This window comes from Cynoglossus semilaevis, chromosome 8, assembly GCF_000523025.1.
Source record: "Cynoglossus semilaevis isolate Cse_v1.0 chromosome 8, Cse_v1.0, whole genome shotgun sequence".
In the NCBI taxonomy this organism is placed as follows: Eukaryota; Metazoa; Chordata; class Actinopteri; order Pleuronectiformes; family Cynoglossidae; genus Cynoglossus; species Cynoglossus semilaevis.
This window is the reverse complement of record NC_024314.1, coordinates 6,274,495-6,288,546: the sequence shown is the minus strand read 5'-3', so window position 1 is coordinate 6,288,546 and position 14,052 is coordinate 6,274,495. Positions and strand designations below refer to the sequence as shown.

Below are 14,052 nucleotides of genomic sequence, written 5' to 3'. Positions count from 1 at the left end.
AATAATAATAATAATAATAATAATAATAATAATAATAATAATAATAATAATAATAATAATAATAATAATAATAATAATAATAATAATAATAATAATAATAATAATAATAATAATAATAATAATAATAATAATAATAATAATAATAATAATAATAATAATAATAATAATAATAATAATAATAATAATAATAATAATAATAATAATAATAATAATAATAATGCTAATAATAATAATAATTTAGTCTATACCTGCGCGGGGTGGCAGGAGGCGCTGCAGTCAATCCAAGGTGTCAACTAGCGACCGTTTGGCGTGTCATTCGCTTTTCTTCCTATGTACTTCTTCGGGTGCCGTAGTTAGTACTTAAACACTTTGAACCGGAAGTACACTCCCTCTTCATCCCCTCTTTGGCAGACTGAGTGAGTCTCACATTTTCGCACAAATAAATACTTGATTTCAATCTTAATCCATCCTCTGTTGTATTAATAGTTAGGCTCAAATTCTTACCTACGTACATTTACTAAATTAAATTGTCGCTGGAACGCGAACGCATTTACCTTTTAAAAGTTATCTGTTTATTACTATAGCCGATTAACTATCACTGTTTATTCTGCTTTCCGCAGCACCCAGTCCGCTAACACGGCACCATGGTAAGCATTTCTTTCCTTATGTTTTTAGAGTACACGTAACAGATAATACATTTTTGTGTTTTATACATATTTTGCAATTTTGTATGTATTTTGTAAGTAATGCTAACTGGGGCGAAATAGCTTTAGAGAAACACATTTGCAATGTAGCATTAGCATGAAGCTAGCTTGGGCCACCCGGCCGCTTTCCTTGGTCAGTAAATAGGTTTAAAATACTCTCGCAAATAACGAAACTTTATTTACATTTACGAATTTGTCGAATTGATTCACAGTGACAGTGTTCGTATTCGGCTGTTGTCGTTTGCTTTGACCCTTTCGTCAGCAAGTCGTCCAAACATCCCAGGCTAAAGTGCCGGTGATGCATTCACAGACTTGCCAGAAAATATATGGACCAAGTGCTGCATTTCGAGTTTTACCCAGAAACTGCAGTTCCACCGGTCCACTAACATCATGTTGCTCTGCAGTACCTATTAGCTTGAAACATCTACACGTATAATAATTGTCGTCTTTCTTTATTTTTATTTACAGCCTCGCAAGATAGAAGAAATCAAAGATTTCCTTCTGACAGCCAGGAGGAAGGATGCTAAATGTAAGTAACAAATATAACAATGTTCGTATTTTATTTTAGATAAAGAGAAATTAACGTTCCAACATACGTGTATGTGCTTTGGTAACCTTAAATTATGACCTAAATAAGTAGTGATCTAATTTTCATGGTTCATTGAAAGGAGTACTAATTCTAAGGTTATCCACAGAACAAAGCCTAGTAAAGTGCATTCCTTAGAAATGTGACGTTATATCCTTCAGAATTTATTCAGTAAGTAGTGCTTTGTGCAATGTGTATTTTAAACTAAATAGTTTTTTTCTATCTGATTATACCAACAACAACCTTCTGCAATTGATGGTTTTCCGATAATTGTTATTACCCATGATGCATCGCACCGCTGGCCATGTTCTGCGGCAAAAGACGCGAATAGATAGACGTAAACAATCCACAATGACAACAAAAGACCAGAATATTAAATCGCCGGAGGTCGATCAGACAAAATTGAACACAGTAATAAAAGCGTGTTAATGTAAAATCACAGTGGCATCTACGGATGTATGTCTTTTGTGAACATCATTAGAATAACAGGTTACATTAGGGATTTATGTTTGCATTGTGTGCATTCATCATGTATGCAAAGTACATTTTGATATATTTTAATTTTATTGACATTGAACATATGAATTAAATAAAAGTATTTTGCTTGGATCTCGGTTGAAATTAGCGAGGTTAATACGTAAAAGCCATGTCGAAATATCCTCCGTCAGCTTCCCTTGGCGACAGAGCTTTATGTCAAAATTTCATCTTGCGATGTCCATTCCCAGATCGATTGGTAGAACCCCACACAATACAGGTATTTACCATTATCAGTTTTCTTTTATGTATTTAATATCTATCTATACGCTCTTTGGTGGGCTACGGAACTATGGGTAGTAGCGTGACGTCATCAGAAAACTTTCTATTAGAAAGAGGATTAATCCAATATTATGAACAAGGGCATTATTGCTTACCTTGCAATTTTGAAAAAACAAAATTCATACATTTCTGCATGTAATTTAAAACTTTATTCATAACTTATTTAATGGCATTCATCTTGTCCATCATTTTTAAGCTGTGAAAATCAAGAAAAACAAGGACAATGTCAAATTCAAGGTGCGATGCAGCAGATACCTGTACACCCTGGTCATCACAGACAAGGAGAAGGCTGAGAAGCTCAAACAGTCCCTGCCACCAGGTCAGTGCTTTTACGTTTTTTTTAAAAAGCAATCTCAAGTATTGGTCACTATATCTTCACCAATGATGTTTCTGTGTTGAATGAAAATCTGTACATGAGTTCTTTAAGAGTTATTTACCACAGTATCAGTGGGCAATAATAGTGTGTGCATCTAAATATTTAAAAAATGCAATGTAACTTACAAATTTAATCTGTAGTTTATTTTGAAAATCCTCTCGAACTTGGTAGGTGTTCTACAGAGGCTATTTCATTGTCAGTTCACCACTTTATTGTGCTTGTTTTGTATCACAGGGTTTTAGAGTTACAAGTTATGGCCATGATTATTTGATTTTTATTTATTTTTTTCTACCTGGAGCGCAATGCAAGCATTAACAATAAGTTTTAATGTGTCTGCTATAATTGTCATTTTGGAGCGCTTGTGATTTTATAACTAATGGGTATTACCAGTAAGAAAAAGAACACTTAGCAAAAGGTACAGCAAACAATTTTGATTTTGTCACATTTTTTCACGTCTGTGTTCTAGGGCATTTGTGTGTATGTTTATGTATATGGTAACTGTCCTGAAATTGGTAAGAATGTTAATTTATTTCTAATGTTTGTGTTTGGTTTTTTGGTTGCAGGACTGGCTGTAAAGGAGCTGAAGTAAATCAGTGATGTACAAATAATTGTAATAAAAAATCAGAAAACTATTTTGTCTGCAGTGTCATGGTCATATGTAGTAGGTGTTGAATAAACTGTTGTGACTTTCAGTCATAGGCCTTTTCTATTACGTTAAACATGATTAAGTCATGTTTGTTACATATTCTGTATGGTGTCATTTTTAATCAGTCTGAAAAAATGGTGTATGATCATTTTTAAGGAAATGAGTGAAAATGAGAGCATATTTTTTAAAAAGAAAACCTGCATGCAATTTCATAATGATCCTTGGCAAGCCAGGATAGTTTGTTGCATTTAAGCAGAAAGTTCTTGAAACTACACTTGTAAAGATAACCTCCCCCAATGCACACTGCTGTCTTTGCTGATCCCTCTACAGTATCCTGCTCCTGTCAGATCAACTTTTTGATTCTCGTTAATGCAGAAGTTCTTCAATGTTCTAACAATCTTTAAGAATTAATGCTGTCATCAGATTTGTTATCTAATTACCAGATAAGTTGTGCTGGCTTGTCATAACCAGTGCTTTATGATGAGGATGACATTAAAGTTTTATAGGATACATAATTTATGGAAATTGATTGCCTGAAAAAAATGTTGCAGACAGTTATTAGGTTGCAAGCACCAATTAACATGGAAAATGCAATGTCTCAGGGACAAGGACAGGACATGTCAATTTCAATAATTTTTATTGGCTCTAACATGTAAAAACTATGTCAGGTTTCTGCTGAATTTAATGGTTCAGGGAGAATTGATTTTAGGATAAGTAGCCAACTTCCTTAACAGCTAGTATCCACAATCATATAAAGCTCCATTAACTGGGAATTACTGTTTAGTTTATACAGTAAATGTTTTATTTTTTGTTAAATTGAAAATGTGTTACATCCTTATGAGGTGTCAAAACTTGTGTAGGTTTATTAAAATCATAGATTGCTTACCTATCGAGCTATACTTGTAGACAAATAAGCTTTTAGTAGTATATAGAGGATACTATGTTCTACGTGTTGTGGGTTCTTGAAGCTTGAAATAGCTATGGAACGTTGTATTTACGAGAAATGCCCGCCAGGTGGCAATAGGGTAGCTAATTTATTTGAAACGCTGAGAAAGCGAGGGTGGAGACAATTCAACTAAATTAGATTGGAATTATAAAATGTGCGTAATATTGTGGAGTTGCAACACAAAACCTTGCACCCGGGTATTGTTAAAATTACGGGACCGCTTTGCGCGCACTCGCACCCCTTGTCCCGAGTCCTTTGCCAGTGCGCGTGCCCGCAGTTTGGCTGTGCCGTGCGCTTGGAGCAGCTGTCTGTCGGATAGTAGCGTAGACTCCACACACGGACGAAACATGGACTTGTTGTGATTATTCGCCCTTGAGCAGGAACCCATCAGTCGAATTCCACTTTGGTAAAAATTGGCTAGTGTTTCCTGGGGACTTGGTGTGCGCTTGGTCTCCCGTGGATCAGTGTGTGTGTTCCACAAACGCGCATGCTTTCAGCACTGCCTTTGTATGAGATGAGACTGGATTAGAATCTTCAGTGCAGAAAGGCTAATTTGGGCTGTAGCCTGACTTTGTGTGTGTTTCGGGTCAGGGATGTCTCGGGTGGATTACATTGCGCCCTGGTGGACTTATTGGCTTCATAATTTCCCTCACATCAACCTGAGGTTTCAGCCTATTGACAACAGCTTCCAGCCTGAAGACGAGAACTACCAGCAGGTCAGTGGGAGACGATGGGGTAGGGGTTGATAAACAGGACGCGCTGTCACTGAGAGCCCTGGATTGGGCACCGCGTATTTACTTCTACGGTGGAAAAACTACAGTATTTTTCAAGTTATACAACTACAAATGTGGACACACTACGACCACCACCCTTTTTGTAACGATTGTACTTTGTCTTACACACAGAAACCGTATTTAGATGTACACCATGTAAACCATTGGTTCTTTGGAAGATGTGCAAAAACCTGCACAAATCTGTTTTCTTGTACATATTTTTTAAAATAATACTAGTATGTTCTATACATATTTCCTAAACCTCCAGACTCATCCTTATATGTTGTCCTTTTGCAGTTACATTAATCTTTGGAGTCAGAGTGTAACTCCAAGGATATGACAGAGCTGCTCTGATATGGAAACGTGTTGTCAAAAAACGTCTTATTATTTATTGTAGTCCCAACCTTTGTCAGCTTAGAGCATTGTTTCCCAAAGACTGGGTCGCAAGAGATTTTTGGGGGGTCGTCTCGCATCATGTTTCCCAGGAGTTTACGAATAATGTATTGACTTGGGTCACGAAGGTTTGTGACTTTTAAAATATGGGTCCCCAGAAAAAAAGTTTGGCAGACAATCTGTCTTAGAGAGTCACGAGACTTACAACAAACCTACAGATAAAGCATGCAAAAATCTTAATTATTAATCATTTTTAAATACCCTATTAAAGCATATAGTGGTGTGTTCATCTGCAGGGATCCTGCCCTGAACATGTTTTATTTTTGTGAAAGTGCTGCGATAACTTGGGTAAAATGTTAATGATGTTACTGTTGGTTAAAATAGATCTAGTACAAAGCAGTAATGCAACTCAGCTAAAGCAACCTGACTTGGGATATATATATATATATATATATATATATACACACAGTATATAAGGCCCAGATAATTTTCTGCTCTACAAGATATGAGATGACAGCACAACTGAAGTGCCTCATGCTGCCAGTTTGCATTGTCGGAAACATTGTGAATGCAGTCTCACTCTGGGCCATTGGGGTTTGTAGAGGGATGTTGGTGAGAGTCATGGAGAGAGCAGCAGATCCTCCAGAGAAGGCTGTCACGCAGAGGAGTCCTTCAAGGAAGGAGAATCATTAGTTTCACTTTAATATGGTGTTTGTCTTTGGCAGTTCTTTAGTCTCAGTCCGGCAGGTCACAGTCCAATAGACACTTAATGCATCAACGCCTATATTAAACGCCCTAACAGCTTTTTTAAGTGTTTTCTGTCATGCTCCAAAGATACCAGAGTTTGCAGAATTTAAAGCCCACTGAAGTTTTAACCACATCTGTCAAAAAGTACATCATGAAGAGGAAAAAACAGAAGTCACACCAGCCTAAAAGTCACATTTATTCTTTAAACATTCACTATCCAAGTATACAAGACCAAACGTTTTATCTGGAGAGACTCATATTTAGAGCATAACCTAAAGAACATAAGCTAAATATATTAACGTCATATGCTAACAAGTTGAACAACTTCCATCGCTGAATCATCCCCAACTTTTTTTCTCCAACCCTGGAAGAAGGTGAAGTGCCGTCATCACCATCAGTTACAGTTGGTCCATTAATTTCTCTTCTCTTGTTCAATCAGCATTATTGGCTAAATTTGGCAAAACAGCTTTCTCCTTTTGGTTACATTTTATTTGTGTTCTTTTAGGCAGTTTTATTAAAGTTAAAAAGTTTTATTGTCGTTGCACCTGGTCCTGTCCTATCTGTTTTATAAGCAGTAATGATACCGTGCACGAAAGGTGAAAAATGTGATACAGTTCCCGTGGACGTGCTGAAACTACTTTTACACTTGTTAATTTGTGAATTGTGCTTGAATTATTTATAAATGTGGTGTAAAAAGTGTTAATGTAGCAACTCCAAACTATAAAAATGTGTAATAAAACCACCAGGGCACTCTTGGCAATTCAGAACAAGTATCATAATAGTCAGAAAGTTTAATTTTCCTTTGTAAATGATTACACTGGGCCACAGCTGGATTATTAAGTGCTTTCTCATTAATATTTCAACACGGTTCTGGTGAAGACAAAAACAGTTAGAACGGTAAAAATGGAGCTGCGAAGAAAACGATTTCTCGTTTTTTGGTTCAGTTGTTTTGACTGTGGGAAGACTTGTAGCTGGGCCACGCCTCTGGTCTAGGCCACATGCATTGTCAGTGGAATTGTAATTGGCTTCTCATGGTGTATAGGGAATCCTGGTGAATTCCTCTGTTGGCTTGGGGCCAATCAGGATCATGGAATGCGAGGGTTCAGGATGCTGCTGGTCTGTGCTTTGTCACTTTCTGTGTGTGTAATTGTAGTAGCAGTAGTAGTGTTCTCACCCTCTGTCAGAGCCTGTTGTTGTCTGTTAACCAATGCCCACCAGCTGGATCAGCTGACCACAACTCTTTTCTACATTCTTCTCCCAGACAGTAAATAGGACACTCTTCTTCTCCTGCAGCATGTCTAGGAAAAACCCAGTTCCCATGACGTGTCTGAGTGCTGAATTGTCTCTTTTGGGAGAATTTGGAAAACTGTCAGACAAAGATATATGTATGCTGCTGTCTACAGTTTCTTAACTAAAACTTACTCTCCATCATTTAATAGGGCTCCTTTCTTCATGACTTCCTCCAGGGATGCAGCCACTCCTTTGGATAATGTGCCGATCTCCTCTGAGAGATCACTCCGTTCCCCTCTTGCTGCTGACTGTCTCAGAGAAATATATTCAATGGCTTCATATTTCCCTGCTCTGAAGGGGGGAAAATACAAAATGTTCCTCAGCAAAAGTAGAACAAAGGCTTAGTTTTCCCAGAGTTTGTGCGTGTGACCCTCAGCATGAGTGTATTGAAGCGGACATCATGTGTAGGTCAGCAGGTCTCGGTCCAAACTTCCCTCCTCGTTTCCTGCTTGTCACCCACAGAAGTCTGTGCCAGACAGTGTTGCATCCCATCATCAGATGAAATGCTGGTCCTCGGACCATCGCTGCCAAAAACGTCAGACACATATAAAAATATAGAGCTGTACTACAGAATTCCATAAGAAAATTACAATCATTACATGATGAAAAATAACTGTTTTGTTAAAACAGACATTATTTATGGTGTGTTTTAGTGCTTTTCCAAAAGAAATTGGAAACGTACCCTTTTTTTAATAATGATTGGACTGCAGGGCTCTGCTGTAACGATTGGTCTGTGGTTATTAAAAATATTGATTGGAGTTAGATTACTGGATTAATATCAGCAGCAGTTTTATTTTAATGAAGCCGGCAGGTTATAAGCTCTGAAAAGAGAATGAATAATTCTCATGAAATCCTCTGCTCTCAGAAGAGAATGCACCTGCCTTTAATTATGTTCAAATAAAAGTGCACATCTTTTTCCTTCCTTCCTTGTAAAAAGAAAACAGCTGCCTTCAAATGTGTATTTCAATGGCTCCCAGTTGAATATATAGTACAAAAGGTTTACTCCTCCTGGGTTTTACTCTTTGTTTTTTGTTTTTTTAATAACCATCGCACTTCATCTAGTCTTTTTAGTTGTTTTTTTCTGTCTCGCCTTTGCAGTGGACTGCCTGTTTCACAAACTACCTTCCGGCTGTAATCAAGTATTTTGCCACAAACACTGCACGGTGAAAGTGAGGCTAAAAGTGAGGCTATTATCCGTAGCTATTACACTGCATTACCTCCTAATTATACAGCAAACACCTTTCCATTTCATTACCATAATCACACACTTCCTGCACCCAGTAACAGTGGATCTGCAGCACAGACTTTGGTGGTTAATTTTTCCTCGTCTTACTGCTGGCCACTTTAATGTGGTCCAGCTCGGACGAGTTCCCGTCAAATCCTTTTATCCTGCTCTAACCGTGGCCCAGAATGACATGACATAAACGCACAGGCCACAGTGCTGCTATTCAATTTCCGAAGCAAACACACATTCTTAACACGCTCACTGTTTCTGCTTCAGTAGCTTTTCTCACAGAGGATCTGTGGGAACAATGTTCTGCCCCAGTGCACCCAGACTCTCTCCTCCTCAGGACACTTCTGTTTTTAGCCTTTGTTGTCTTCATTTCATCAGTATTTTTGTTTTTTCTCTCATTTATCTTTTTTCTGCTTTCTATGACCTTATGTTTAGAAAACTGATGCTGGACATTTAATAGGTGTCTCTTTGCCTGATCCTTTCTACTACCAGTGCTTTCACTCAGAGTGATAGTAATCATTGTCCAGTTACTGCCATCATTTTTTCACTGTGCTCTTGCATTAATTATTGTTTTGACTTTCATTGCTTCCATAACTACAATCCTCTTGCATTGACAGCAGTGTCATTTACATTGTTTACAGTGTGCTTAGTCAAAATAAAGAACAAAGATTAAGCTAGGAAAACCAGTCTTAATTGCAGTGGTAGCTGACCAAGTGTGCATTTAAAAAAAATGTCCTTGCACCTTTTCTGATGTTTTCGTCAACTCTCCTGCATTCTCACCTCAGCCTTGGCAGCAGGGGTTTTGTCCTTTGCCTTTGCTCTGCACAGCCATGTACTTAATCCTCATTTGTGTCACACGTATGCACAGAAGATGCTCTGGCAGTGTCCCCTCTGGCAGTGTCCCCTCTGGCTTCCCACAAGGTCATTAACCCCAATCTGTCTCCATGCTGCTTGAAGCCAGTGATTAGAATCACTTGATTGACTAGACTTTATGGCAACTAACAAGGCCCGTACCTCATGGTGAGCCAACCACAGCTAAACAGGATATGACAGCAGTGACCAACTGTCCTGTTGGCAGAGGCTTGTGATTGTTTTGCTAATTCTTGGTTCCATCATTTCACTTTATGATGAGCAAAGCAATATGAATCTCTGGGAGGTCGGAGAAAGCACCATTGGCCGAGTGTGCCCGGTTGCCAGCTTTGTAACTAGGACAAGTGGATTTATGCTGCCACATTTCCCTGAAGCACTATTCACAATGGGAGAAGAAAGGCTAACCCTTGAAGGGGGTTGGAGATACTCTCTTGTGGGGGTATGTCATCTAAACCCTGAACCCTGACATCTCCAAGGGGTAGCTTTGGGGCTGTGGGTTCAAAGAGAGTGTCATGGAAACGCTGACGTAACAAGCTTCATTGCACTCCAAAGATGTCCCCAAGGCCTGGCCAGCACAGATTAGCAGACCTGAGAAAAAACGGATGCAGGTTCTTTAGAGATGGAGAAATAAACTCAATGTCTCTTTGCCAAACAGCTACAGCCGAACTTTGAATAAGACAAAAGTCAGTCTGATATCACAGTGTGAAGGGGCTTTTTTCCCACTTAGTCCTGATTCTCCTTGTCTACTTTTTCACCCTGTCATTTTTATCCCAAGGGTCACTTTACTTTGAATGAATGGCGTCCCAGCTGTGAACACGAACCGGCCAAGCTGTGCACTCAGCTGGAAACAGTCCAAGTCCCTCAGGCTTTTACCTGTGTCAGAGTAGAACAGGGAGCTACATGGAGAATATGACTCCTATAATAAACTTTTTTTTAACTTTCTAACCTTGACGCCAAAAAATGTATCTTTTACTTGCTTTTTCTTTTTTACAATTCTTTCATCGTCATTTAAGAATGTGATAAGCTGTTTGGTCGGTCATAAAATAGAGCATTTATACATAATAAACAACCCTGATGTAACATAATCCCCAGTGTGTATGTATTTGGACGTAAACCGGAATACCTGGAAAAATCCCACACAGGGGAAAACATGAAAACCCCATTTATAGAGATACAACTGCTGATCTTCTTGCTGTACGTTTTGTATGGAAACTAATTGATAACCTGGTAACTGAGAAAGTTTTGAAAATTATTTTGAAAACTGACAATGAGAATTTTGACTCAACCATAGTAACGAGAATAAAGTCAAGGTAAAGAAGTGTTTTTAAGCTGTTTTATTGCCAGATGCAAACCATAATACCTAACAGCAACCACATGTGATTGGATAACTCAGGAGGGATTCGAGTTCCACATCCATTTAACCTCTGTCATGTCAATGGAATGTCACTGTCCTTTCAGGCCACTGGTGCACACACACACACACACACACACACAAACATACATGCATACATGTACAGTAACGCTTTGCCTGTAGACTTCCTCCACCTACGCACAGCTGTCTCTGACCTGCTATGAGCAGCTACATCCCTGAGAACCATTTCCTATCACTCTGCATACACTTAGCAGCTCTCCAGACTTGGGTACTGTTACTATTGCTTGTCCTAGTCCTGCACACAAGAGCTTTCTGTCTCTATATATTAATTATGACTGCGATGAGATTTAAATTTTGATGTTTTCATGGGCACTCGGCATTAGGAGTGCACCGTGGACCACTTAGACTGCTTCCAATTAGCATCACTCATGACAGGAAGCAAATCTCCTCTATATTTTGTAAAATCATCAAAAATAATGTTTGTCAAATCTTAATCTTAAATTTTAAAAAATGTGTTTGTGGTGTTTTTTATATATATATATTTAAAGATCCAAAAATGACCAAAATGTTATGGCAAAACTGTGGGGAACTAATAAAGAAGGGCTGGCTGATGCTTTTTAGCAAAGCCCACCGCTAATGATGTCTGACTGTGCATCTCTGTTTTTGCTAGCATGCTGACAGCACCCAGATAGAAAATCTAGACAAAGCCTGAACAGGAGTTGTGTTTTATCTTCTTCTTGTGCAGGAACAGGAACCATCGAGTGTTGAGTGTGAAGGACAAAGTGTGACAGAAGAACTACTGCTTGACTTGAGACCAGGGTCTATAAGCTAATAGGTTGATGCATGGTATGAAAAGGTATCGTCTGTAGGATGTTTTTGAGGCCAGCCAGACATTTAGTGGTCAGAGTAACAGACAGGTTCAGAGTCGGCCTGGGATTAACGCTCTGATCCTCTTCTTATTTGCAGCGGTAATTGGCAAACTCATAGATAAGTTCAGGAAGGTGCTCTACTGGCCACAGGTGACATACTAATCTGTGGTTAGAGGGAAGAGCTGGTTAAAGTGATACTGGAAAGGTTGAGGTCCTAACCTGAGAGGAGACAGACAAAGGTCAGAGGAAGCAAAACAGAATAAATGTCTTTAAATGTGAGTAACACCGGTGAAAATAAAAGTCTGAAGGCTGGAGTCCACTGCAGTTGACAGTGCACATGAAGACCAGGGGTCAGGGTGGTGTGGATGGAGACGAGTGTCAAGGGCAGTGTGTGACAGAAGACCTGCAACATGATTTTAGGGCAAGGTCTATAAGATGGTAGTTTGATGTATGGTATGAAAAAATGGCACTGACTGGAGGACAAGATGCTTGGATTTTTTTTTTTACATTAATAACGATGGCTAAAAGTAGAAAGAACCAGGTCGGAGGAACAGCGTGGCTTAAAGAGTTTAGAGCTAAAGTGGAAGAGAGAAGGTTGAGATGTGTTTGACGTGTGCTCCGGGCAGATACAGGACCTATTGGAAGGAAATGTTACAGGTGAAGCTGCAAGGCAAGAGAAAAGTCATGGAGCCTATAGAGAAGATTAATGGAAGTGAAGAAGGAGTACATGCAGTAGGTCAAAGTGGTTGGCACCAGTCCATGACTCCTGTGTGACTGTGTTCTTATGTAATCTCTGCCTCTGATTAGGTTATGCTTAATTGATTTCTCAGAACTTGAATCTAGTATTTCTGTAGAGAATACTCAAATTAAAAATACCAGGCAGTGGTTTTCAATGGTTTAAGACCCAGTCCAAGCTGGTTCTTAAGCCACTGATCTTCTTACTGTAAGGCAAGGACGCTTGACCATTCACCATGCGGCTCACAAATACGCAGTATAGATGGATATTGCCCCACCCCCCCACTACATGCATAAGAAGATGTTTAATGTTGTCTTAATCAGAAAATGTCTGTGGCCAGAGAAATGTATCTGAGTTGTACACTGATATGACTGAGATATATGGTTTGCTTTGCAGTATTTTCAATATTAATTCTCACTACATCAAACACAGGATTGACCCTGATTGTGAAACCTAGTAACTTTCATTCAGACAAAAATAATCTCTGCTTCCTGCTCTTACTAACCGCCCACAGTTCTCCCGTTGCCATAAGAAACACTGATCTTTCGTAAGCTGCACAGACTTTTTTCAGTTATTGATTTTTGCTTCTTTGTTGTCTTGAGGCATTCAGCCGTCTATTTTCCTGCTGCATTTAAAAAAAATGTTTTAAAAGTTATATCATGTTAAAATAAATGATAAATGCAGTTTTTTATTGTTGGTATACATCACAATTTAAATTAGTGCATTTATAATTCTTTCTCCCAGAAGGCTTTGTGAAACCGCACATATCAATGTGTTCTATGGATACAGTCCACATCTGTGGTGTCGCTGTCCCATTGGGTTTCATCATACCTCATACCTGATGAGACTTCAGGGAGTGTAAATGACTGAGTCAGTCCCCTCTGTCATTTCTGCCCCAGGCCACTGCTGCCTCATTATATTTCTCCCTTTGTCTGAGACAGCGGTCTTGCCTCTGGTGTGTATCACTCTGGTCTTTTTCCTCTCATCATGTCCTCGGTGTATCATGCTTTCTTGGTATTTTTTGAAGTAAAGAAGTGAAAGAAAGTCAAGACAGAAACTAAAAAAAAGAAAAAATCCAGCTTTTGTTCCTAGAATTGAATCAGTTTCTAATTGTATGATGTATTGTATTTGTATTTCTAATTGTATGATGCATGAAAAAAAATCCTGGGGGTCTGTAATGATAGCCGTCGTCACATGCCAATATAATTGATGACTTTTAAATGTTGTTCTTTAACTACCGAAATTGCATTTGGTTTAGTTCATACTGCGGCCAGATGATGTTTTGTGTTCAGTGCAATGCCATTGCGACCATTCAACTCCATTAATTTGAGAGACACAGCCCACGGCAGATTCTTCTTCTCAAACTTTTTTTTCTGAAGAATAAGATGTTTAAAGAGGCTCATTTTGACCAAGAGCTGCAGTCTAAGACAACATCCCAACCCCAGGATGCAGTCATTAGTGTGAGACAGGGTGGAGAACAGACTAATGAAGAGTCTAAGGTATTCATGTGGGTGCAGGGCCTCTGTCTTTGTCTTCCTATTTTAAGACAAAGACACGTGCAAGCTGACACCCTCTTTCACCAGCTTGAAGTGTTCCTCTTTCTTTCTCTCCTCCTGTCTTCACTCTTCCTCCTCCACATCCTTCTTTCTCAGTGTGTTAATCTTATATCACATTCTCTCCATCATTTTGTCATC

General features: G+C 38.8%; 2 protein-coding genes across 4 annotated transcripts in view; both read left to right on the top strand.

Moving 5' to 3' along the window:
• The first annotated feature begins 322 nt into the window (after positions 1–322).
• rpl38 (ribosomal protein L38) lies at positions 323–3,114 on the top strand. Its single transcript, XM_017033945.2, has 5 exons — positions 323–416; positions 621–647; positions 1,173–1,233; positions 2,303–2,425; positions 3,046–3,114. The coding sequence occupies exons 2-5, from the start codon at positions 645–647 to the stop codon at positions 3,069–3,071; spliced, it is 213 nt and encodes a 70-aa protein (XP_016889434.1). The 5' UTR covers positions 323–416; positions 621–644; the 3' UTR covers positions 3,072–3,114.
• Positions 3,115–3,404: 290 nt separating this feature from the next.
• The window catches only part of ttyh2 (tweety family member 2), a 41,027-nt gene continuing 30,379 nt past the window's right edge, over positions 3,405–14,052 (top strand). For all 3 annotated transcript variants that reach the window (XM_008314339.3, XM_008314338.3, XM_008314340.3), the window contains exon 1: positions 3,405–4,790. In XM_008314339.3, coding sequence (XP_008312561.1) covers positions 4,668–4,790 — 123 coding nt within the window. In that variant the 5' untranslated portion in view covers positions 3,405–4,667. The remainder of the gene's footprint in view (positions 4,791–14,052) is intronic.

Bases quoted from the DNA above. Each gene is read 5' to 3' on its own strand.
- rpl38 (XM_017033945.2), top strand. The intron at 1,234-2,302 runs GTAAGTAACAAA...ATCATTTTTAAG, and splicing joins CAGGAGGAAGGATGCTAAAT to CTGTGAAAATCAAGAAAAAC. The intron at 2,426-3,045 runs GTCAGTGCTTTT...TTTTGGTTGCAG, and splicing joins CAAACAGTCCCTGCCACCAG to GACTGGCTGTAAAGGAGCTG.